Source organism: Oncorhynchus kisutch, linkage group LG10, assembly GCF_002021735.2.
Source record: "Oncorhynchus kisutch isolate 150728-3 linkage group LG10, Okis_V2, whole genome shotgun sequence".
Taxonomy (NCBI): Eukaryota; Metazoa; Chordata; class Actinopteri; order Salmoniformes; family Salmonidae; genus Oncorhynchus; species Oncorhynchus kisutch.
The window spans coordinates 16,823,559-16,848,843 of record NC_034183.2 but is presented as its reverse complement, the minus strand read 5'-3'; the positions used below and the strand labels follow the sequence as shown (position 1 = coordinate 16,848,843).

The 25,285-nt window shown below is 41.1% G+C and overlaps 1 protein-coding gene across 1 annotated transcript in view; it reads left to right on the top strand.

Moving 5' to 3' along the window:
- shisal1a (shisa like 1a) overlaps positions 1 to 25,285 on the top strand; it is a 42,944-nt gene that overhangs the window by 12,354 nt on the left and 5,305 nt on the right. The window contains exons 2-4 of the mRNA XM_020492437.2: positions 9,449 to 9,633; positions 12,150 to 12,363; positions 15,483 to 15,794. Of these exons, the coding sequence (XP_020348026.1) occupies positions 9,567 to 9,633; positions 12,150 to 12,363; positions 15,483 to 15,794 (593 nt within the window). The 5' untranslated portion in view covers positions 9,449 to 9,566. The remainder of the gene's footprint in view (positions 1 to 9,448; positions 9,634 to 12,149; positions 12,364 to 15,482; positions 15,795 to 25,285) is intronic.

Below are 25,285 nucleotides of genomic sequence, written 5' to 3'. Positions count from 1 at the left end.
AGGAAACTGCCCAGGGATTTCCCCATGAGGCCAATGGTGACTAAAACAGTTACAGAATTGAATGGCTGTGATAGGAAAAAACTGGGGATGGATCAACAACATTGTCGTTACTGCACAACACTAACCTAAATGACAGAGTGAAAAGAAGGAAGCCTGTACAGAATAAAAAATATTCCAAAACATCCATCTTGTTTGCAACAATACTGCAAAAAATGTGGCAAAGCAATACACTTTTTGACCTGAATACAAACTGCCACTCTCCATATTTGCAAGCATAGTGTTAGCTGCTTGTAATCGTTAAGGACTGGGGAGTTTTTCAGGATAAAAAAAATAACAGAATGGAGCTAAGAACAAGTCCTAGAGCAAAACCTGGTTCGGCCTGCTTTCCACCAGACACTGGGAGATGAGATCACCTTTCAGCAGGACAATAACCTAAAACAGAAGGCCAAACCTACAGTACACTGGAGTTGCTTACAGAGAAGACAGTGAATGTTCCTGGGTGGCTGAGTTACAGTTTTGACTTATATCTGCTTGAAAATCTATGGCAAGACTTGAAAATTGTTGTCTAGCAATGATCAACAACCAATTTGGCAGAGCTTGAAGAATTTTGAAAAGAATATTGGGCAAATATTGTACAATCCAGGTAAGCAAACAGCTGCAATCGCTGCCAAAAGGTATTCTAACATGTGTTGACTCAGGGGTGTGTAAGTGAGATATTTCTGTATTTCATTTGGAAACATTTCAAAAAACATGTTTTAACTTTGTTATTGTGGGGTAATGTGTGTAGATGGGTGAGAAAATATATTCCAAATATATTCAATCCATTTTGAATTCAGTCTATAACACAACAAACTGTTGAATAAGTCAAAGGGTATGAATACTCTCTGAAGGCACTGTGGCTGTGTGTCATTAACCCTCCTGCTGTGTCTCTGGTCATTAACCCTCCTGCTGTGTCTCTGGTCATTAACCCTCCTGCTGTGTCTCTGGTCATTAACCCTCCTGCTGTGTCTCTGGTCATTAACCCTCCTGCTGTGTCTCTGGTCATTAACCCTCCTGCTGTGTCTCTGGTCATTAACCCTCCTGCTGTGTCTCTGGTCATTAACCCTCCTGCTGTGTCTCTGGTCATTAACCCTCCTGCTGTGTCTCTGGTCATTAACCCTCCTGCTGTGTCTCTGGTCATTAACCCTCCTGCTGTGTTCCGGTCGAATTGGACCGATTTACAAGTTCTTTCTCTGAAAAATGTAGTTAATGTAATCTGATTGTCATAAGGTTCCCTGACTTTGTCCACACAGGGCATTTGAACACACAAAATACATTTAGATGATTTCCATTACATTTTGGGTGCTTTATTTAACTTTTGTACGCCTGTGGTGTTCCCAATCAAAAATTACCAGTCCTTAGAAATTAATGGGTGAGTCTACAATTAGTGTATAAAATTGAGTTCAGGCACATGCCCATTCATCAGATGGACACACTTCCTCTCCCAGACCCCCACATACATGTGTGTTTGAGCACACAGACACACACACACCTCACTCCCCTTCTTGGCTTCCATGGCAACCCCCACGGGAACATTTCCCCAATATAATTTTTCCCCCATGGGAACCACACCTGTTGACATTCTCACAAACAATTGCAACATTGTTTCAATAATCTATAGAACTTTTCTCGCAGCTCTGGTATATAAAGCTTTTTTGAGGTCTTGCTCACAATTCATTCTGTGGCAGCACAATGACCAAACGATATATTGTATGTGAGGCTCTTGATCATATCTTTGATCATGACACTGGTGAGGAGGAGTGTCCTTGTTAAACTTTGACACAAATTAGTCTGTGATAAATATCACAATGTTTCATCTGAGTATTTGTTATAGTCAAAATCATCCATGCATTATGCATACTTATCCATACTTTTTTAAACTCAAAATGCCTTGTATGAGCTCAGGTCAATGAGGCCTACAGGCCATGAAATAGCAAATAGAAGTTCAAAACGTGTTATGTTCGCAAGAACTTAAGTTGATAAAAATATCTAACAGAACATTAGGTGATAATGTATGTATTATTAAGAGGACAGACAGGCTCAGTAATGAGGTGGGATTCCTCAGTAAAGGCCCAGCCACCCAACACTTCACATGACAATTTCTGGATACAGGATCTAGCTGGAAGAGCTCTCCTCAACTCTCCACTTTTTGGAGTTAACAGTCCGTATAACCACCTGCCAAAACACCATTAGTGTTTGAAACCAAGAGTAGAGTGATAGAAAACAGATATTCTCTCAGAGCAAGAGTGATTCCCAGAAGCAGTGTTTGTGTGTGAAGCATGTGTGTGACCTTTGCCCAGTGACCTCTGTGACCTGGTGGAGTCTGAGCTCTCTGGGTGTATATCTTCTGCGGTGTCTCTGTATCTTGGTTTAAGGAGGGTTATATGCTGTGCCAAACCCAACACTCCTCTACATACACTTCTGATAACAGGATGTAGTACCCTTTTTGGGCTTGTTAGGGACTTGATACTCAAGCTTTCTGCCCATATAAGACATGTCTATGTCCTGGAAAGTTTGCTGTTATTTACAACTGTCATGCTAATCACATTAGCGCATGATAGCTCAACCGTCCCGGTATAGGGACACCGATCCTGTGTATTAAGGGAGATTGATGTCATGTCATTCATCTCAGTCAATATGTTTATTGTTAAATTCAGTTACAGTATTTATAGTTTAGGCAAGTAGTCTGACAACCACAATAGCAGGACTAAGGCTATGGGTACTCAGAAAAATATCCTCCAGAGAGATGTCCTATCCCTGTATGTGATCTTTGATATGGGCAGACAAGACAGTATCTCCCAGACACAACTAGACTGTTTGTTTGGATTCTCTGACACTGTGCTTTGGGCTGAACTAATTTCTCTTGGACTGCCACCACATCATCCTCTGACCCTAACCTCTAAATATACTCCTACCCCAATAACCTTATGGACAAATAGCCAGATAGGAATTTCAAATATGGAATCCAACATCATAGAGACATTAATGCAACATTAATGAAAATAAGAATCATCCATAACTACTGGATGATATTAATCATTCCCTAATGATTTATTACATCAACACTCTCAATGAACATATCAGTAGACAACCATGCTGTTTATGAGAATGGCTTAGTGTGGGTACATCTAGTCTACAACACATTTTGGTGCTCAGTGAAATCTTTCATTCTAACGAGACATAATTCTAACAAGATATTCATACTTAAAACTTCCCATGTGTTTCCATTATAAGCAATGCTTCTAAGATGTTGTATAATTTCAGCCAGTAGTTTTGAAAGTAGCGCTCACGAGCCAAATGGGTCCCACGAAAATGGTGTACTATGTCATCCATTTCATATAATGTATATTTTTGGGGTAGGATATGTTACAAATTCCAATTTTTACAATATGTTACAAATTTGTAAGTGCTGCATCTTTAAAGCTACCCACAACAATACAAAAAAATACAGGCAGCCAGACATGAGTGTTGACTATCTGACTGGTGGCAATACAGGCAGCTGCTCCCTTTGTGTTCATCGTACTCCACTTAGCCTCACTCAATTTGGCTGATCTCTCTCTCTCTCTCTCTCTCTCTCTCTCTCTCTCTCTCTCTATCTCTCTCTCTCTCTCTCTCTCTCTATCTCTCTCTCTCTCTCTCTCTCTCTCTCTCTCTCTCTCTCTCTCTCTCTCTCTCTCTCTCTCTCTCTCTCTCTCTCTCTCTCTCTCTCTCTCAGAGAAGTGGACCATAGTATATAGTATTTTATATCCTCTGGGAAGCATGGGCTTTGTAGATAGTAGAGAGAAACAGAGAAATACTTGGAATATGATAGGGGTTCTAATAAATTCCAATCCCCAATTTATTTTGAGGACCTTGATTGTATAACGAATTCAACTTGTTAAACTCCAGTGGCAGGTTCATTTGAAAATCTCTCGGCTGATTGTATATTTGTATTACTGAGTGAGCTTGGCACCAAAAGGACATCATCGTCAGTTAAATTCTAATTTGTCCCAGAGAGTATTCAGATCAGCTCTGCTTAAAACCGCTGGGTGGCTTTTGCATGTTGCTAATATATCCCTTTGAACGGTTCATGCATGTGGATACGTCTTAATCAAGTTATGTCTGTATCCTATTTCCATCACTTTCAACTTGCCAATATCAATCCATATTCAATGAGAAGTCAAGCTTCACAATATTGGTCTAGTCAAAGAAATGAGGAAACCTCAAATATGTTAGTGCTAAATGCATGTTGCCACAGATTGATTTTGAGATATTGAGATATTCTAAGACATAGAAAATATTAATTAGCCATGTGACAATATTATTTCATCCCATATGCGTTCAGGCTCGAAATAGTTGTTTTGAAGCCTTTGGAAAGAATATCACCACAATTACCCCACTTCTAGCCTTTCCAAACAAAAAGAAACCCACTTTTCATATCTGACCTTGAGGATTCTGACGAGAGAAGAATGAGCAGTGTGTGGGATGGGGGAGGGGCAGCGTTTTCTCCCCACAGACACATCTCAACAGGCCTCCAGCTGAATTGAGTTTGATTACAGTGCTGATTCCTCTGATTTTGTCAACTTAAAACTGTAATCCTTAATTGAAACAATAATAGATTGGACACCCTGCCTGTGTTTTAGTGATAGCTGAGGGATGGGCCTGGAGAAATGTAAGGTATCCATTATATCAAAATTATAGTTCACTTTGTTTACAAATAATGTTTACTTCTATTTTGGGTTCTGATGTGGTGGGACAGTTAAACTAAGCTCATGAGGCATTTGTAAGTTATATTCTTCAAGAGTCAATTAGTATATATAATTCATGTATAAGTCCAAAAAATGTATGTAGCAACTAAGGATTCTAGCTTTAATTAACAAACTGTTACAAGCCAAAAACAATCCTCCCATGCAGGCAGGCACACAATACAGCAGCCCAGTAAAGTAGCATTAGCCACACTCACCACAAACACAACACGCTCCCTGGCAAGGTGACCCTGCCGTGTTGTTTTCTTTTATTGGAATTTCCTGTTCACTACCACAGATGCTAATTACTCACTAGATAGAGCAATAACCCCCCCCACGTCTCTTTTGTGAGAAAAGGTTTCCCAGGCAACCTCAAGCCGCAAGTCCACTTGCATTTGCACCCTACTGCCTTGTGTTTATTTTGAGGATATTAATCTTTTTAGAAAAAGGACTGAACTCAATCCTCTTCAGAGCCGTCACTACGGGAACAGCAGGTATGATGTACACAAGGCACCTCGAATTTGGGGGGGGATTTTGTGCTTTTTATATTTCAAGCATGGTAATTTAGACTGGAAAACAAAATGCACTCATGCCAAATAATGGCACCTCTACAAAGGAAAGAGTCTTATACATTTATACACACACACACAAATATATGCACGCACGCACACACACACACACACACACACACACACACACACACACACACACACACACACACACACACACACACACACACACACACACACACACACACACACACACACACACAGAGACCAGAGCATGAAAGCACAGCACCGGACGGTCCCCGTTAAGCTATTTGATCATGATCTGCTGTCGAGGTTTGTGTGTCAATTACAGTCATTAGATCCCAGCGTTACTACAGCTTTCAAATGTTGGCTCATAACGGACCACAGCACAGCCTCTAGCTGAAACTCTAAAGTCATAAAACTGGAATAAAATCCAATTCATTCGGATATGAATTCATAAAGAGCATCAATCAGACCATCAGTGAGACCAGGACCTGCTGCCTGGAGACGATAGCTGACCGGAATGCTCAATCTTATGTGACAGCTAATCTTATTTCCCCACAAACTCACTCCTCTTGTGTCTCGGGGGACAGATTGGCACAGTAGTATTGTACATTAGGATGGATAGACAGAGGGCTTGCAACCAAAAAGGCTATTTGTGTGGCTATAGGAAATGAGGAGACATCAAGGCTAGCGCTCCATGCAGGCATTTCAACGAGACAAATACAGGTGAAAAGTCAGTGATGCCCTACATGCTGCACTTCCTAGGCTGACAATACGGTAAATGAGTCAAAGGGGTTGAAGTCATTTCCTTGGATTTAACAGCTGAACAGCCATTCAACAATAAATCAAATAGAAATCTATATCCAGGAGGGAATATTCTGTCTAGCCCAGCAAAAGATGCAAACGCATTAAATGAACAAACTCAAGAGCAAATAAAACAGCATTTTTAGAAAGCAAAATGTGTCACTGGCTAGAAGCAAATGTTTTATTAAAAACAGGAGAGCGTAAGAATGCAATAAGAGTGTGTCTTTCTCTCTATCTCGTCGGAATTTGCAAACAGACTGAAACCTTCAGTAGTTTCTTATCAACCAACTGACAGATCTGGATCTCCTGTCTGGTAGTAATGCAGACTTCATAGTGCATGTGTGACATCTCCCAGTTCCCGAGAGGCCAGTTCATCCTTGATGGAGTTAGACAACCCCTGGTGGAAAGCGGTGACCAGTGTATTCCACCCACTCTGGGCGGCAAGGGTGCAGAACTCAATGGCGAAGTCAGCCACTGGTCTGGCCCCTTGGCGGATGTTGAAAAGTCGGCTAGCCGCTTTTCGTCCTCCGACTGGGTGGTTGAAGCTCTGCAGGGAAAGCTAATATGGAGCTGCAGGATGGTGGCTGCTGCTCCCACACCACCGTAGCCCATGCCAGAGCCTTGCCTGAGAGTAGAGCGATTATGTAGGCATTCATGGCCCGATTGGTGTGGAACGAGGATGACTGTAGCTCGAACACCAGAGAGCACTGGGCGAGGACCCCCTTGCACTCCCAGGTTTTCGTCATACCGCTCGGGGCCTGGGATCTTGGGTTCCCTGTGCAGGTTCCCTGGAGGAATTACGACGACACCTGTAGCACTGAGTGATGAGACTTGGGCATTGGCTCCTCCTGGGTTGGGGTTGGACTGTGGTTGGAGGAAGTTGGTAAGCGCCCGGAGTGTTTCTGATATCTGGAGGAGTTGTTCTTGCTGCCGCCCCAGCTGTGCTCCTTGGTGGTTTACAACATTCTTGATCTGGGTGATCTCTGCTGGTTAAGTGTTGTGGGCTGAAGCTTGCTGTGACATGGTGAGGTTGGACCCAGGTGCAGAGAAGAGACCAGACAAGGAATAAAGGATAAACATAATATTTTACTGAGAAATGGTAATGGAAGGATCACTGGGAAAACAACAAACACTAAGTCTCGAATAAACTCAATCAAGAGACAAACGAACCCGGCACATAATTCAAGCTTCAGCAAAAGACAACAGAAAACACACCTCTAAATAGGACACAGCTGAGTGTCGTAAATGTCTCTAGGACGGTCTCTGTGACCCTCTGGTGACAGGTGAAAGCATGACAGCATGCAGGAGTAATTGGTAACATTTCCTGCTCCTGTTTGTTTCTCTGTCCAGCCCAGAAAAAATTGCAATTTGTGCATAATACTGTAATAGATTGAATATGGTGTTCTGCCTGCTCCTTAATTTGTGCTGCTCCTTAGCAAATTATGCTTACATTGCATAATATTTGTTCAGTTTTTGTTGTTGTAGAATATTCTGACATTTTGCGTTACATCTTAGGACAGTCTTTAATTAATATGCTGCAAACAGCCTGCTGCCCATCCATTTGTGTAACATGTCTGTTCACATGTGCAGTACATGTGTTCAACTCCGGAGATTATATTCTGTGTGTGTGTTGGGAATAGGAGTTCTGCTTCACTTACATTAAGCTCATTATGTAAACCTTCTGTCTCCACATCAGATTCTTTGTTTATCAGAATAAATGTCTGTTTACACCATGTAGACTTAAATAGGACAGCCGATGACACAAAGGGGAGATTCCACATTTTAAAAAAAGATTCAAAAGGCAGAATTCATGTAAAACCCTGTGAAAGACAGCCTGGGGAGGAGGAAGGAGGATCTTTCAGAGGATGGGAATCCCTGGCCACGAGTCACATGTTGTCTGACAGAACCCGATACCTTCATCCTCTCTCTCTCTTTCTCTCCCTCTCTCTCCTCTCTCTCCTCTCTCTCTCCTCTCTCTCTCTCTCTCTTTCTCTCCCTCTCTCTCCTCTCTCTCCTCTCTCTCCTCTCTCTCTTTCTCTCCCTCTCTCTCCTCTCTCTCCTCTCTTTCTCTCTCTCTCTCTCTAGAAGGCAGAGGAAAAGGAAAAAAGGAAGGCACGGCTGCCCTAACAAGCTCAGTCTAGAGAGACTCTCTGACTACCTCCCTGAGGAGGAAAGAGCTATTAAAGACAAAAACTGAAAAAACCCTGCTATACTGTAATAGCACAAACAGTATTCTCTCCATACAGCACTATACAGTATGGCGGCCATCTGGCTTTGGTTGTGTTCCAACAGTACCTATTGCCCCTTTCTTGTCAGGGACATACAGGCCAGGGCTAGATATACTGCACCAAACAGGACCAGGTATGGGTAGATTGACAGAAATCACACAGAGTGATAGAGACCAACAGCCTCAGCAGACAGACATCCACATTTTCTGCATCGTCAATGTTATGAAGCAGGAACCAGCCTCACCAGGCTTTCTCCTCTTCCCCCTGGGAGATGTAGGATTCCTCCTAGCTCTGACAGATGTAGCTACACTGCTGATTAGTGTTTCTGTATCTGTATCTCAGACGAGCAAGAGGAGATTGTCGCACTAAACTAAAACCCTTCATGGTTATTCAGAGTGTTTGATGACTAAGTCTGTTGTTTTAAATTTCACAATCTCAGATTAACATCAAATCCACAGGAACACACAGTGACCAATTGCACTTCATCCTTAATTTAAGCATAAACAAGAGGCAAAAACTTGTCCAAGAGCAGAAACAGTCCTCATTCCTCACTAAGAAAAAAAAGAAGAAAAAAAAAAAAAAGAAGGAAGGAAAAAAAGTGTGCCATTTATCTCACTAAGCCACAGTGTACGGATGTTGGACAGGTTTGATAGAGTGGTGCGATGGTAATGGCAGCCACGACACAGGCCTCGCGGGTGACACTCGGTATTTAAACGAGAGATTTCCTCCATGAACTGCTGTGATGCATCACTACAAGCAGACTCATCGAGAACAACCTCTGTAGCCAGACAGGGTCCTCTTCTCACTTTGTATGATTTATCACTAGGTGAGAGAGTCCCACATTTCCCAACACAAGCACTCCTATTGATCACAACTATTTGAAGGGTGAGAAACACTTTTTCAAATGGTTTTGGTCCTTGGTGAAAGCTGCAAGGGACAATTGTCCAATCAGAGAAAATAACCTGTGGTTAGATTTATGTTATTTGATCCAAAGATTCTATACTCTTAGTTTCTGTGGCCCTTTTTTGACAGCTGTTGATATAGTTCTTCCACAACAGGCTTTATATGTACATACATTTAATGAAATTAAGTGATTCATTGGTTCTCTTGTTGCGTCCAGGTGGCTCACCGGACAGAAGCAGCAATGTGATTGTTTGGGTCAGAGAGCAGATGATGTCCTGGTACAGCTAAAGCAGAGAATCCCCCTCCTGTCCTCTGTCCTATATGAGGACCCGAAGATGACTGTCACCAGCCGGCAGTCCTTCAATGTCCTGACGGTCATCTTCCTCCTGCTGTCCACCGCAGGTCAGTGCGGCTTTAACCTCTTCGTTATGGTGTGTGTGTGTGTGTGTGTGTGTGTGTGTGTGTGTGTGTGTGTGTGTGTGTGTGTGTGTGTGTGTGTGTGTGTGTGTGTGTGTGTGTGTGTGTGTGTGTGTGAAGATGGCATTTTATTGCATTCAATGTATCTTCACTTTCACCTTTTTTAAATGTGTGATTTTGTTACTTATGTGTTAATTGGGCCCAAAACGGACATTATTCAAGCCATTACATATTTGTACATTTAACACTTCATCCTCAACATTTCAGTAGTTTGTCTTGTCAATTTCAGTGTTTTCGGGTGTGTTGGTTTGTGACTTGAAAGGTGGTCTGTTTGAACAGTGGGGGAAAAATGCTTGGAAGAGGTAGACTTGCTATATTTTCTGCAGGAAAAGTTTTGTTTTAATAACCTTTTAGCATGGTCTGGGTTTCAACCTCTTTAAAAACATCTGTTTTATAGCCTCATAAATATTTATTGAATTCTGACCATTTTTATCAGTCCAGTTATTATTTGAACCTCTTGATATGCACAGGGTATGGCCAGCTCCGTCACAGTGTTTGTGTTTAAGTGTGTAGTCTTTTCCCATAGTTGCCTATGAGTCTGGCAAGCGAGACTGGTGTATGACTGTCTCAGGAACAGTATTCTGCATGGTAAAACATCATTGTTGATTACTGCATTTGTGAATCTCTGTCGGTATCCTACAAATGTTATCTTGATTTTTTCTTTTTCAGCTCACAGGTTGAGGTTATAAACGTAACAATAGAGCCAAACTGCTTCCTGTAATATGCTAAAATTGTAAAGGTGTTAATGTAATTAACAACATGGCAATGTTTACGATGATTTCCTAACCAGATCCAGCTGTTTCCCATCTAATAAGACTGAGACTGCCTTCCCCCTGGTCTGCCTCTCCCTAACTCTTTAAGTCTTGCATCATTAGAGGACTTTATGGTCCACTTCTGATCCCGAGCTGCTCTGCTTCCTTATTGCCAATTCACCCTACTATTACCGCTGACCCCTCCTTTATATCCTGTCAATTATGAGATTAGCTATAGGATCAGAATACCAGAGGCGGAGTTAAGCATAAATAATGCTGTCTTTCCAATGTCAGTTTGGGATTGATGTTTGACCTTTTAGAAGTTACTGGTTTGATTTATATATCATCTTCACATGTACCTTTATCTTGCAGTATACAGTTACAGGTCTGGTCTGTACAGGTTTGAGAAATTGTCCCTGAAAATGTACACAAATGACATCTATATTTTTCTGTGACATCTGCAAGCTCCTCTTTTCTGTCAGTTCAGTACAAGTATATGAATTCTAGATTTGAGTGCTGACAGAAATTGTATTTCAGAAGATAAGTGGCATATATCTATTTGTGAGAGGTTATTTCACAGATAAAGAAGGGTAATGAGATATGTATTGCTGTGAGTGTGAATGTACTGCTGTGAGTGTGTTTAAGTGCACACACTTTTGTGAGAGTCTGCATACTATTAAACCTCAAGATGAAGTTTTCCTTGTCTCATCAAATACAATAAAATGTATCTTATTTCCTAGCAAAGATACAACGTAGAATAAAGAGCCAATTTCTCTGTCTCTCAAATCAATCTCTGACTTTAAACCTCTGGAGTAAGGCTTCATTACAGCCTCCCCACTCCTCATTCTACTTCCCTGTTCAGCATGGAAGCAAAAGCCTGACAATTAGAGCGAGTCGGAGGGAAGTCAATTCTAGCTATCCAGCCAGCCAGTCAGTTAGCCAGCCATTCAGTCAGCCGGCCCAGAGTGAGGCAATAAACCAAGCTCATTAGATCTGAGTGTTCTCCCCTTTCAAATGACCAATCTGTTCCTGCTTGGCCTGCATAGGATTAGATAATACCTTTACCATCAGCAGCAGAAATATATAATTACCCCCCTCTCGTCCTCTGTCATTGCTAGTGCAGGCAGCACTCACTCCCTAATGCTGGAAGGGTTTTCCCCAGCTATGCTATGGGGGACGCTTTTACCTGTTATTATATTATAATAAAATATATATAATATATATTAATAAAATATGAAAAGATGCCAAATTGTCAATTGTCAATCCTGATCGGTTGCGACGGTGTCTGTCTAACAAGTGGTTTTGTCTTGGTCCACAATGACATATGATACAGACTTAATCATTATCTCTGGTCTGTTACAATGACAGATTGGTAATTGGTGATCATCTACATGAGTCCAGTCTGCCAAATGATGTTTCCATGACTCCCATCAAAGAGAAACACTTCTCTGGTTGACTCAATCAGATATGAGTAAATGCCTGTTGATTTCTGTTTGGTTTTCTATCATTTGCAATGTAATTGAAATCACAACAAGCTGAATCATGATGTTCCCAATCATTATAATCCATTTATCAGATTTGTAAAACAATTCAAAAAAATATTTTAGCTCACAAAGTGTAAGTGCTTTCCAAGAAGACTACAGTATTAGACTCTCTCTCTCTCTCTCTCTGTCTCTCTCTCTTCCACAGCTCTATCAGCTAATTTCAGAGTGTGTGAACCATATTCCGACCACAAGGGGCGCTACCACTTTGGTTTCCACTGCCCTCGTCTCTCTGACAACAAGACCTACATGTTCTGCTGTCACCACAACAACACAGCCTTCAAGTACTGCTGTAAGGAGACTGAGTTCCAGACGGTCATGCAGGTCAACCTCACCACCACCACAGACGGCTTCAAACACAAGTGAGTCCTATTCAGGTTTTGTCAGTGTATATATGGAGTGGTACTGTTCCTTGTCTGTTAGTAGGCTAATTATTGTGATTCTATTATACAGTGTGCTGTTATTATAAATTGCTAGGCTACTTACATTAGGTCGAGCGAATACCTTAAGAACATAGAAAATGTTATCCGCAAGGAAACAGCCATTAGCTTTTCACTCACAATTGAGACATTTCCACAGAGAAAAAATCCCTGGCCTTTAAATGTTAGTGATTGATAAGCTGTTAGCTCCCTTGACAATATCTCACTCATTGACACCATTTGACTGGTGCTCAAAGGGCACATTGACATTGATTTACACCTACAGAGAGAATCAGAACCACAGCAGTGAAGAACTGAGGCTTTGTTACTGAGTGAGTGGGTGGGCTGCCATCTCTCAGCAAAGTTTAATAAAGTGCTTTAGTGTACTGTATCTTACTATACTGTACTATAGTATAATATTATATAGTATACTATAATACTGCACTACACTACAAATGTCGGTAAGACCAAGAAGCTGATTGTGGACTACAGGAAAAAGAGCAGAGACCATGCCTCCATCCACATCGACAGGGCTGTAGTGGAGCGGGTCGAGGGCTTCAAGTTCCTTGATGTCCACATCACTAAGGACTTAACATGGTCCACACACACCTGCACAGTCGTGAAACATTGCTCCAACCACCCAAGCCATAGACTGTTCTGGCAAACGGTTCTGGAACATGGGCTCTCGGAACAACAGACTCCGAGACTGCATCTATCCCCAAGCCATAAGACTGCTAAATAGCCATAAGAATGCTAAATAGTTAATTACATGGTTACCCGGACTATCTGCACTGACGCTATCTTGCACTGACTCTATGCACACTCACAAGACTATATACATTACACACACTAAATACACGCTCACTCACACACACAAACACATACTTACACACTTTTACACTGATCATATGCTGCGGCTGCTACTCTGTTCTTTATTTTACTCTTATAATAATCTACCCTGATGCCTAGGTACATTACCCTGCCTTCAAGTACATATCTACCTCAAATACTTCATACCCCTGCACATTGATCTGGTACTATTTTTCTTTTTATGATTATTTTGAACTGCATCGTTGGGAAGGGCTCGTAAGCATTTCATGGTAAAGTCTACACTCGTTGTATTTGGCGCATGTGACAAATTCAATTTGATTTGACTACACTGCAATGCACTACACTACTACACTGCACTACACTATACTACACAGTACTATGACAGTCTTAAATATAAATCTTTGTCTATGTAGCCAACAGCTCCGTCTGCAGCAACCGGGTAGAGATTAGTAAGAGAAGAGACAGGTAGGAATGACCTCCCAGAGTGTGAAGGAGCTCAGTAAGAGTACAGACAGGGAGGAATGACCTCCCAGAGTGTGAAGGAGCTCAGTAAGAGAACAGACAGGGAAGAATGACCTCCAAGAGTGTGAAGGAGCTCAGTAAGAGTACAGACAGGGAGGAATGACCTACCAGAGTGTGAAGGAGCTCAGTAAGAGAACAGACAGGGAGGAATGACCTCCCAGAGTGTGAAGGAGCTCAGTAAGAGAACAGACAGGGAAGAATGACCTCCCAGAGTGGGAAGGAGCTCAGTAAGAGAACAGACAGGGAGGAATGACCTCCCAGAGTGTAAAGGAGCTCAGTAGAAGTACTCCCTGATAAACAGAAACATAGAGTGCGCTCTCTCGTGCACTCTCTCTTTCTCTCCTCTAATACCCTCTCAGCAGGTGCTCTCTATGGCCAGTTACACAGCCCCTCTGGCAGGTCAGGATATTTCATCTAGTGGCTGATAACATAATGGGAGGACATTTCATCCTCCTCCGCTCTGGACTGCACAGCTGAAGTGGTGATATTTACCACTGGCCCCAGGTTAAACTGGCAATAGCTCTGGGTCTGAGACTCTGAGCGTTCTGTCTACTGTTAGGAGCATGAGCTATTCTATTATTGTAGCTTATGATTGGACCATGTACCGGTATTAGCAGGTGATGACTTCATGTGTATGCATTAGGAAAGTTGCCTTGTTTAACATTGTCTAACATTTGTTGTTGCTGTGTGGTGAGTCTGCTCTCATCAATCTCTCCACACAGACAGCTGTCCAAACAGTCCCCTTTGCTTACTCTAGGTTCACTTAAATACACTCCTGAATGGCCCCACTGCCCTTAAACAGACAGATTTACACATCACCATAGACTGCTAAGCTATGCAAACAGTCAGCTATATGTCACACAGGCCCGGCGAGGGAAGTGAGACAAGGTAAACAGGGGTTTTATTTGGGTTTGTTTGAGTGCAGTTGCAAAGCTAGTGACCATGGTGGGTTTATTATTCCTGGTGTTGTGAAATATCTACAACACCATCCAAGGAGCTATTTGGTCAGCATGTTATGCATTAGACCAGGGTTTCCCAAACTCGGACTTTGGGACCCCAAGGGGTGCACGTTTGAGTTTTTACCCTAGCACTACACAGCTGATAATAATCAACTAATCATCAAGCTTTGGTGTTCCCTCCATATGATAAACCTCACTTTGGCCGTAATATCCTCTCTCCACTGTCTTTCATGATCAAAGTGATCATTTTATGTCAACTTTGGAGATTTGCATTCTAATAGGAATGGGTAGTGTCTTCCTGGGTAGTCCCTTTTCTAATGCACAGCTCTGCTCCGTAAAACCATCATCTTAGTAACACATCCTCGAGACATTTATTACAAGTCTCATTCATAACGCTGTTCGTGGAGGTAGAGTGTAATTGGAAACTATTTGCACTCATTTTTACCTTGCAGCGATTTATGGATTGGCGAGTGAATCCCGCAAATGGTTTAATGCACCACATAAATCCTTATGGCGTGTGAAATACATAAAATGTGTTGGTGTTGAATACTGGGACAAAATATTGAAGAGCAATGAAGTTCTTAAAATGGATAGGCTGTGAGAGTGCCCTTTACATCTCAGTAAAGCACTCCCTTTACCGTAATATCAAATGACAAAAAAATATGCTTGAAATGCAACATACAAATATTTAGAATGATATTTCACACCATTCTCACTCCGTCTCTCTCTTCACCTATCTGTTCTCTACAGTAACTACACAGCCCTAGTAGGAGTGTGGATCTATGGCTTCTTCGTCATGGTGCTGCTAGCCCTGGACTTCCTCTACTACTCGGCCATGAACTATGAGCTGTGTCGGGTTTACCTGGAGAAGTGGGGTCTGGGAGGGCGCTGGCTGAAGAAGGCTAGGAGCCAGTGGCACCGGCCTGTCCCAGGAGAGGAGAGTGAGACCCAGAACCAGGCCCAGGGTCACCCCATGGCCCTCAGTCACCACCACCCCAGACACAGCCTCAGAGGCGAGGGCCAGAGCCCCACGCTCCTCCCCTACCACACACCGACCGTCTGGTGAGTCACCCCGTCACACAGTGGATGTCCATTCAGACTCATTGTGCATTAAACAGTATGGACTTGTATAGAGTTGTCAGGATAAGGAAAGTAACACTTTTCAAATGCCATTTGGTGCTCATGATTTAATTATATACAGCAGAAAGCACAAGGGAGCCTAGCACATTCTCCCTCAGGGTTCATCACCTCACGTTGTCTTGCTCTATGTCTCATTGAATGTTACAATGTTGCTAAGTGAAAGTTACCATAGCAAACCATCAGCACAATATTTCTCCCTAAGAAAAGATTTGGCATCTCCAGCATAGACCCAAGTTTCAATACCGGGAATAAATCGGATTTATCCCTAGTGTCCCGGGAACATTTGAAGCATTTAAAACACAGAGAGCGCTCCAGGAGACACAAAGGGTTGTCGAATCATACAAACTGTGTAACTGTATAACAAAAGCCAAATGACCAAAGTTGCTAAGCTTTAGATAACCTCCTTCAACGAATGACAGAATATCTCATATACAGATAGCAGATCAGCTAATGAATAACGGGGAGTGGAAATCGTTTAAATACCAACTCAGTTTTAAAAACTCTCATACCATTTGTTGATCACACATTCTCTAGTGAAGCTCTAAGCAAGTATGAGAGCGCGCAGAGTAGCAGGGAAATGTTATAGAGGTATCTTGACATGCAGGGGAGAGAGGTGTTTTGATCATGCAACCTATGGATTACAGAATAAAGTTAGGAATGTTCATGTGAGACAGGAGTCAGGAGTTTGGGAGAGGTGGGATTTGGACTGGATAGGAAAATAGCCTAGGCTGTAGGACGGGAGAAGGTAGAATTTTCCCCTCATGCCTCTTGGAATTGTTAACAAACTTCATGTTTGTAACCAGGTTTCCATCTAACCATTTTATGCAAGTAAAGTAGCCTACATGTTGGATAAAAAAATGCACAACAGGCCTGATGGGAACAGCTAATTTGTCTGTAAACTTTCCTTTTGTTGACAAAACTAAATACGCTAGACAAGGAGGGATCTTTTTGTGTCAGCAAAATGAATTATGTGAGAAATGGCGGTGGTCCAAAATGACACAAAACATTATTTACCCTTTCATTACTCTTACAGTGCTATTTGGTTGTTAATTGGATTCGTTCCCGACATTTCTGGATTTGTATCATTTTTTATTACTGTGTACAGTTGACATTTTACTGCATTGTTTAGAGCTAGTAACATAAGCATTTTGCTGCATTGTTTAGAGCTAGTAACGTAAGCATTTTACTGCATTGTTTAGAGCTAGTAACATAAGCATTTTACTGCATTGTTTAGAGCTAGTAACATAAGCATTTTGCTGCATTGTTTAGAGCTAGTAACATAAGCATTTTAATGCATTGTTTAGAGCTAGTAACATAAGCATTTTACTGCATTGTTTAGAGCTAGTAACATAAGCATTTTGCTGCATTGTTTAGAGCTAGTAACATAAGCATTTTGCTGCATTGTTTAGAGCTAGTAACATAAGCATTTTACTGCATTGTTTAGAGCTAGTAACATAAGCATTTTAATGCATTGTTTAGAGCTAGTAACATAAGCATTTTAATGCATTGTTTAGAGCTAGTAACATAAGTATTTTACTGCATTGTTTAGAGCTAGTAACATAAGCATTTTGCTGCACCCTCTACAACATCTGCTAATCTGTGTAAGCGACCAATACACTTTTATTTGATTGCCCCCAAACGCTTCGTAGGATGATGGGAATCAGAAACACTGAGCCTCGCCACACTCTCATGCCCTCACCTGTTCTAACCTTACACACACACACACACACACACACACACACACACACACACACACACACACACACACACACACACACACACACACACACACACACACACACACACACACACACACACACACACATACTCACTTGTGTCACATCTTCCCACACACACATGCAGTCACCTACTCTTTTCCATATCATGTCTCAACATGCTCCTTCAGTCACCACTTAGAGGAGGAAAGTGAGAGACAACCAATGGTATCTTGGAGACACACATCCAGCCTCGACCCACATATACAGTGCATTTGGAAAGTAATCAGACCCCTTTACTTTTTCCACATTTTGTTATGTTACAGCCTTATTCTAAAATGGATTAAAAAATAATAAGTCCTCATCACAATACCCCATGATGACAAAGCAATAACAGGTTTTTAGAAATGTTTATAACATTTACATAACTATTCAGACCCTTTGCTCAGTACTTTCTTCAAGCACCTTTGCCAGCGATTACAGCTTTGAGTCTTCTTGGGTACGACACTACAAGCTTGACACATATGTATTTGGGGAGTTTCTCCTATTCTTCTCTGCAGATTCTCTCAAGCTCTGTCGGGTTGGAAAGGGAGTGTCGCTGCACAGCTATTTTCAGGTCTCTCCAGATATTAGGTTGATTTAAAGTCCGGCGTCTGTCTGGGCCACTCAATAACATTCAGAGACTTGTTCTGAAGCTACTCCTGCATTGTCTTGGCTGTGTGCTTAGGGTCATTGTTCTGTTGGAAGGTAAACCTTCGCCCCAGTCTGAGGTCCTGAGTGCTCTGGAGCAGGTTTTCATCAGGATCTCTCTGTACTTTGCTCCATTCATCTTTCCCTTGATCCTGACTAGTCTCCCAATCCCTGCCGCTGAAAAACATCCCCACAGCATGATGCTGCCACCACCATGCTTCAGGGGTGGTGCAAGGTTTTCTCCAGACCTGATGCTTAGCATTCAGGTCAAATAGTTCAATCTTGGTTTCATCAGACCAGATAATCTTGTTTCTCATGGTCTGAGAGTCGTTTAGGTACCTTTGACAAACTCCATGTGCCTTTTACTGAGGAGTGGCATCTGTCTGCACACTATCATGAAGACCTGATGGTGGAGTGCTGAAGAGATCGTTGTTCTACTGGAAGGTTCTCCCTTCTCCACAGAGGAACTCTGGAGCTCTGTCAGAGTGACCATCAAGTTCTTGGTCACCTCCCTGACCAAGGCCCTTCTCCGCCGATTGCTGAGTTTGGCCAGGCGGCCAGTTCTAGGAAGAGTCATGGTGGTTCCAATGCTGCAAGAATGTTTTGGTAACCTTGTGCCTCAACACAATTGGAGCTCTACGGACAATTCCTTTAACCTCATGGCTTGGTTTTGTTCTGAAATGCACTGTCATCTGTAGGACCTTATATAGACAGGTGTGTGCCTTTCCAAATCATGTCCAATCAATTGAATTTACCACAGGTGGACTCCAATCAAGTTATAGAAACATCTCAAGGATGATCACTGGAAAAAGGATGTGCCTGAGCTCAATTTCAAATCTCATAGCAAAGGGTCTGTATTCTTATTTAAGTAACGTGTTTCTATTTTTTTTATATATATAAATTTGCAAAAATGTCTAAACACCTGTTTTTACTTTGTCATTATGGGATATTGTGTGTAGATTGATGAAGGAAAACAATATTTTATAAATTTTAGAATAAGGCTGTAACATAAAAAAAATGTGGAAAAAGTCTAGGGGTATGAATACTTTTCGAATGCACTGTATATCTGTCTTCAAGGAATTCAAAGAACAACTGGAAGAATAACCTCAATCAAAAATGTAATGTTAATCAAATAAAAAAATGTCATGTTAATCAGAACAATCTTCATCAAAGGGTTGGATCAACACAGTCAGAATATTAGTCAGAACAACCTCAATCTTCATCAAAGGGTTGGATCAACACAGTCAGAATATTAGTCAGAACAACCTCAATCTTCATCAAAGGGTTGGATCAACACAGTCAGAATATTAGTCAGAACAACCTCAATCTTCATCAAAGGGTTGGATCAACACAGTCAGAATATTATTCAGAACAACCTCAATCTTCATCAAAGGATTGGATCAACACAGTCAGAATATTAGTCAGAACAACCTCAATCTTCATCAAAGGGTTGGATCAACACAGTCAGAATATTATTCAGAACAACCTCAATCTTCATCAAAGGATTGGATCAACACAGTCAGAATATTCGTCAGAACAACCTCAATGTTCATCAAAGGATTGGATCAATCTCTGTCTCAGACATTCTCTTGGTGTCGAGGAGCTGGCTTGTATTCAAAACACAGAGCTCTCACTACGAGCCAGACAGCCGGACAGCCAGAACGGCAGACAGACAGACACCAGTCCTCTGGCCAAGCCCTCTCTCTGACTGTCTATGATAACTTAATGAGAGCAGAGATATGACAAATGGGTTTGTTGGCCGTACCAGACCGTCAGAGTCAGGGTTCTGACACAGACAGGAGAGCTGAGACAGAATCTGTCCTAGCGGTGAACACATTCCTAGTAACTACCAGTGGGACATGTTCATAGGAACACCTGTCCATAGAGCCTGTCCTAATGATGAATATATGCCTAATTATACTGAACAAAATATAAATGCAACATGTAAAGTGTTGGTCCCATGTTTCATGACCTGAAATAAAATATCCTAGAAATGTTCCATAGGCACAAAAAGCTTATTTCTCTCAAATGTTATGCACAAATTTGTTTACATCCCTGTTAGTGAGCATTTCTCCTTTACCATGATAATCCATCCACCTGACAGGTGTGGCATATCAAGAAGATGATTAAACAGCATGATCATTACAGAGGTGTACCTTGTGCAGGGGACTATAAAAGGCCACTCTAAAAAGTGCCACACAACACAATGCCACAAATGTCTCAAGTTTTGAGGGAGCGTGCAATTGCCATGCTGACTGCAGGAATGTCCACAAGAGCTGTTGCCAGATAATGTAATGTTCATTTCTGTACCACTCTTATTTTCTTAGAATAAGATTAGCTTAATTATAAATAAATTCCCTGAGAACCTGCACTAGCACATGGTTATATTAACAGTATTGCATGTCGCCTAATTTTGGCCAGCTAAAAGCCTAACCACTGATCAAGCAACAATATTGACTAAATGTTAAAATCCTGTTGCTGCATGACTATTTTGCTGTGACAATACTGGTCAAACACCTGTGCCACCAGACATGTCCACAGAGGCCCGTTGTTAGAGAGAGCAGTCAGTTCAGTCTGAGAGGCCTCATCAGTCTCTGTCAGGGATGCTTCACTCCTACTGGAAACAGCTTCACACAGAACATACGGTCTTTGAAAATGGATCAGGTTTGGCTCAGGATTCACATTGTGGATAAAAGACAAAGTAGGCCTATAGGAAGGTAGCATCCATAGGCTACCTGATGGTAATACGTGCTGCTGTAATAGATGATTGGTAGTGAAGACTTTGCATTATGACTCTGTAAGGTTGTTATGGATGTGGTAGCAACAGTATGATCTTGTTCTGAAAATAAAGATGTAATATTTGACAAAACATTTGATTGTTTAGAGTAAGCTGAGTTTGGCTTAGGAAGTTCAAAGCGAGTGCTTTCAGTAAGCATTCATTTGTACGACATTTTCATAATCTGTACAAGTTATGAATAACAAATCATGTTTTCTTCCAAATGATACAAACATTGAGATGATACCATCTCAAAGACTGAGGCTAAAGGCTCTGTTCAATCACAAGCTGTTTTTCTGGTATGAGATGAAAATAACATTGTTATTGTCTTACACTGCAAATTCTGTAATCGGTTATGACTGAATAGGATCCAAAGTTTGTTGCCCAAATAAATACACAAAAAATCATCAGATGGTCTTGAGTTAAGTTGCAAGCGACAGAGCCGTAACCCCAGGGACAGGGAGGATGATGGGTAATGGCTGAGAATTAGATTCATACTTAGAGGAACATCTGTTTGTTGGTCGGATGTAAACCAACAGAAATAGGGGTCAAAGGTCACCAAACTGAAGCACAATCTACAACCATTTTTTTTTTACCTTTATTTAACTAAGCAGGTCAGTTAAAAGCAAATTCTTATTTTCAATGACAAACAGTGGGTTAACTGCCTTGTTCAGGGGTAGAATGACAAATTTTTACCTTGTCAGCTCAGGGATTCGATTTTGCAACCTTCCGGTTACTAGTCCAACACTCTAACCACTAGGCTACCTGCCACAACAATACTTAGTATCAGATTATTGCTCTGCATCCATTTCTTTGTGGGGAGGAATTGCAGCATGGCAAGTTAATGTGTGGGAACACTGTTTACCATAATCCCAGCTAGCAGATAACGTTGTGAGAACCATATGTTTCTTAGAGCTTGGTGAGAACTTGGTGGTTGTTTTGTTATTTTGCATACAACCTTCCCACAATGCTCTGGGAATGGTGCAGGATACCCAGCTAGCACATAATGTTCTGAGAACCATGTTTCTTAGGTGGGAATTTCAGTACATAACGTAACATACATCATTTTCTACAGGTTTCCTCATGGTTCTATTCAAAGTCATGATCTCAGAACATTCAGAGAGTATTAAGAAACAACGTTCTGTGGGAATTTCAGTGCTTCAGCATAATGTTTTTCTACAGTTTCTCTCCATGGTTCTATTTAAAGTCAAGTTCTCCGAAAATTAAGAAAACTTTCAACAAAAAAATAAAACATTAGTAATGTTCAAATAACGTTCTAAGTGTCACGACTGTTGAAGGAACTGGACCAGGGTGCCGCGTGGTGGGCGTACATGTTCTTTAATTAAGAAAATACGCAAAACAAAACAATACACACTACAAAACTAAACCGTGAAGCTTAAGGCTAAGTGCCATAAAGTACGTCAACTTCCCACAAACACAGGTGGGGAAAAGGGTACCTAAGTATGGTTCCCAATCAGAGACAACGATAGACAGCTGTCCCTGATTGAGAACCATACCCAGGCAAAACATAGAAATAGAAAATCATATAAACACAAAACATAGAACGCCCACCCCAACTCACGCCCTGACCAAACCAAAATAGAGACATAAAAAGGATCTCTATGGTCAGGGCGTGACACTAAGAATGTTATTTAAAAACATATACATTCCGTTTTCAGTCCCAACAAAACTATCTCTATCCTCTATCTTGTTAAGTGTGTGATCTTATTGATTGAGTGCTTGTTTCCTTTGAAATGGGGTCTGTTTGAATCGACAAAAATGAACAGCTTTGTTTAAAAAAACATTTCACGCCAGCTCCATCCTGGGGGCGCAGTGGACTAATTCCATGGATAGAGAACAGAAGAGCAATGGTTTGAATCTCACTGATGTTACTAAAAGTCTTTCTGAAACATGTTCTGAGAACGTTATTTAATTACCTTCAAATAACCTAGAATTTCCATTCTCAGAACGTTAATAAAACCTCCTAGGAACACTTTCAGGGAACCATAGTAAAATGTTCTCAGAACCTCCCTGCAACCTAAAGATTAACGTTACCAGAACAGGCAAAATGTTCACTTCGGTTCTCAGAAAGTAAAAAAAACGTTCAGTCAGGAAACTTATGGCTTCGTTCCCAGAACCAATTGGTAACCAAAAGCGTACGTTCCTACAACTTCTAAGGAACCACATTTTCTAGCTGGGATTCTACTTGAGAAGGCTGTTATGTGTGCACAGACTTAAATCTGTTATTGGCTCAGCGTAGGCGGTCTGGGAATCTGATATTACTTTCTCTCCATGGATAGATTTATAAAAATTCTGCTGTTCAGGTATTGAAGTCAGCCTAAACAAATACAGAATGCTTAACCAGGTACTGTATGTTCTAGCTAAAAGGAAGAGTCGCAATGCATGGATGAGCAGAAAGCATAATCATTTACTCATGCACAGTCATGTATTTACAGGAACCGATAGGTCCAATATAGATAACAGACAACAAGTCCACATTGGTTAAGTGGAACAAATAATATGCACAGTGGGATCATGACAGTATCAAGTATGCCATGATTGATAAGAAGCTGTGGACTATATTGGCTCATAACAGAAAAAAGATCCAATGCTTTGGTATGCTTTCTTTGACAATTTGTGCATGGAGAGCACATGAGCACATGGCCACATAACTGATATATTTTTGACATTGTGGTCCACTGGGGCCCTGTAGCAAGCCTTTACACAGCAGTAAACACACACAGCTGTTCCTGGAAGCTCCCAGCACAGCGCAAATAAAAAACACTCAGAGCTCAATAATGAAACGGGATCTCCTCCTGACAGTTACAGATGTAGGATCTTAATTTGGTCACCCTGTTGCAGGATAACTTTCAGAAAATGTAATACTTTTTAGGTTTAAAAAGGCTTCTGACGTTTGTAATTTCCATTTCAAATTTGACTTGATTTCCCCTTACAAAAAAGGATCAACCCCTACAAAAATGTCCATTCATTATAATGCACATAATAATTCACATTTGCTGTTGCTGTAGGATTATTTTTCTGCTACAGCAAACTGTCTTAAATTAAGATCCTACATCTGTACAATGTCTCAGATCTGGTTAGAATATCTGGTCATATTAAGGCCAAGCACCACATGCTGAAATTACATTTTTGCATCAAGCTGTCAGTATTTATATTTGTTTGTATTTTGGGCCATTAATATTAGTATTTTCAAAAAGTCAACATAAAAATGTCAAAAACTTGAAAAAATGTATATTTTCTTTAGTTTATCATACTACCGTCATTAACATTTGAATGCATTTGAATCCCTTTAGAATGAACATACACCAATCATTTCAAAGCTCACTACATTAAAGGGTCATTCAGCAGTTGAAACAATAATAAAGTGTTTTCTCTGCCCCGGTTTTTATAAAAAGCTAAGGGAAAGGCCTGGAGAAACTGAACCACTTTCAAATTCATAGAGAGTGCGAAGGAATTATATAAAATGTATAGTTTAACCATGTTTTGATGCTATATAATATTTGTTTACATTTACTTTGTTTACAAACATTGTAGTAAACACGCTTATAATTTCATTTCTGATAGGGTACAGCTGTTGAACTAAGCTCATGAGGCATTTGTAAGTTATATTCTTCAAGAATCAATGGGTACATATCATAAAACATGTATACAAAATGAAACGGGGAAAAGTTGATTGTGGTATGATTAAGGGGGGGAAATGACCCTATGAGGGTGTGGTGCCTGGCCTCAAGGCCAGTTGTCCCATCCCAGGGGTGGGGTGATAACCCTTAACTCTCTTGATACCATCGGATCGCACATGTGTGATGGACCCCTTACCAGAGAGAGGTCCTGGATTCAGTTTTGTGATATTGGCAGATTGAGCCTTCCCTTTTCTATGATTAGTGCTGCTCTTTGGATTCCTCATGTTCCCATACTGATACTAACGTAGTATGATGCCTCAGAGCATTATAAAAAAAATAGCTGAACTGCAATATAATTTAGGTCAGAATCTAGGTTTTAGGCTTTATAATACAGTTTGTGAGCGACGATCAAGCTGCTCAGGGCTTGGTGTGTACAGATGCAGGATCTTAATTTGATAACTCTTTAGTTGCTGCGAATTTTCCTGTACAGCAGGAAATGCAAACTACTGTAGCATCGACAGTGTGAAAACTGAATAAGCAGCCAGCAGCATTTCATATCATATTAATGCATGTTAACCATAGTGAGAGATG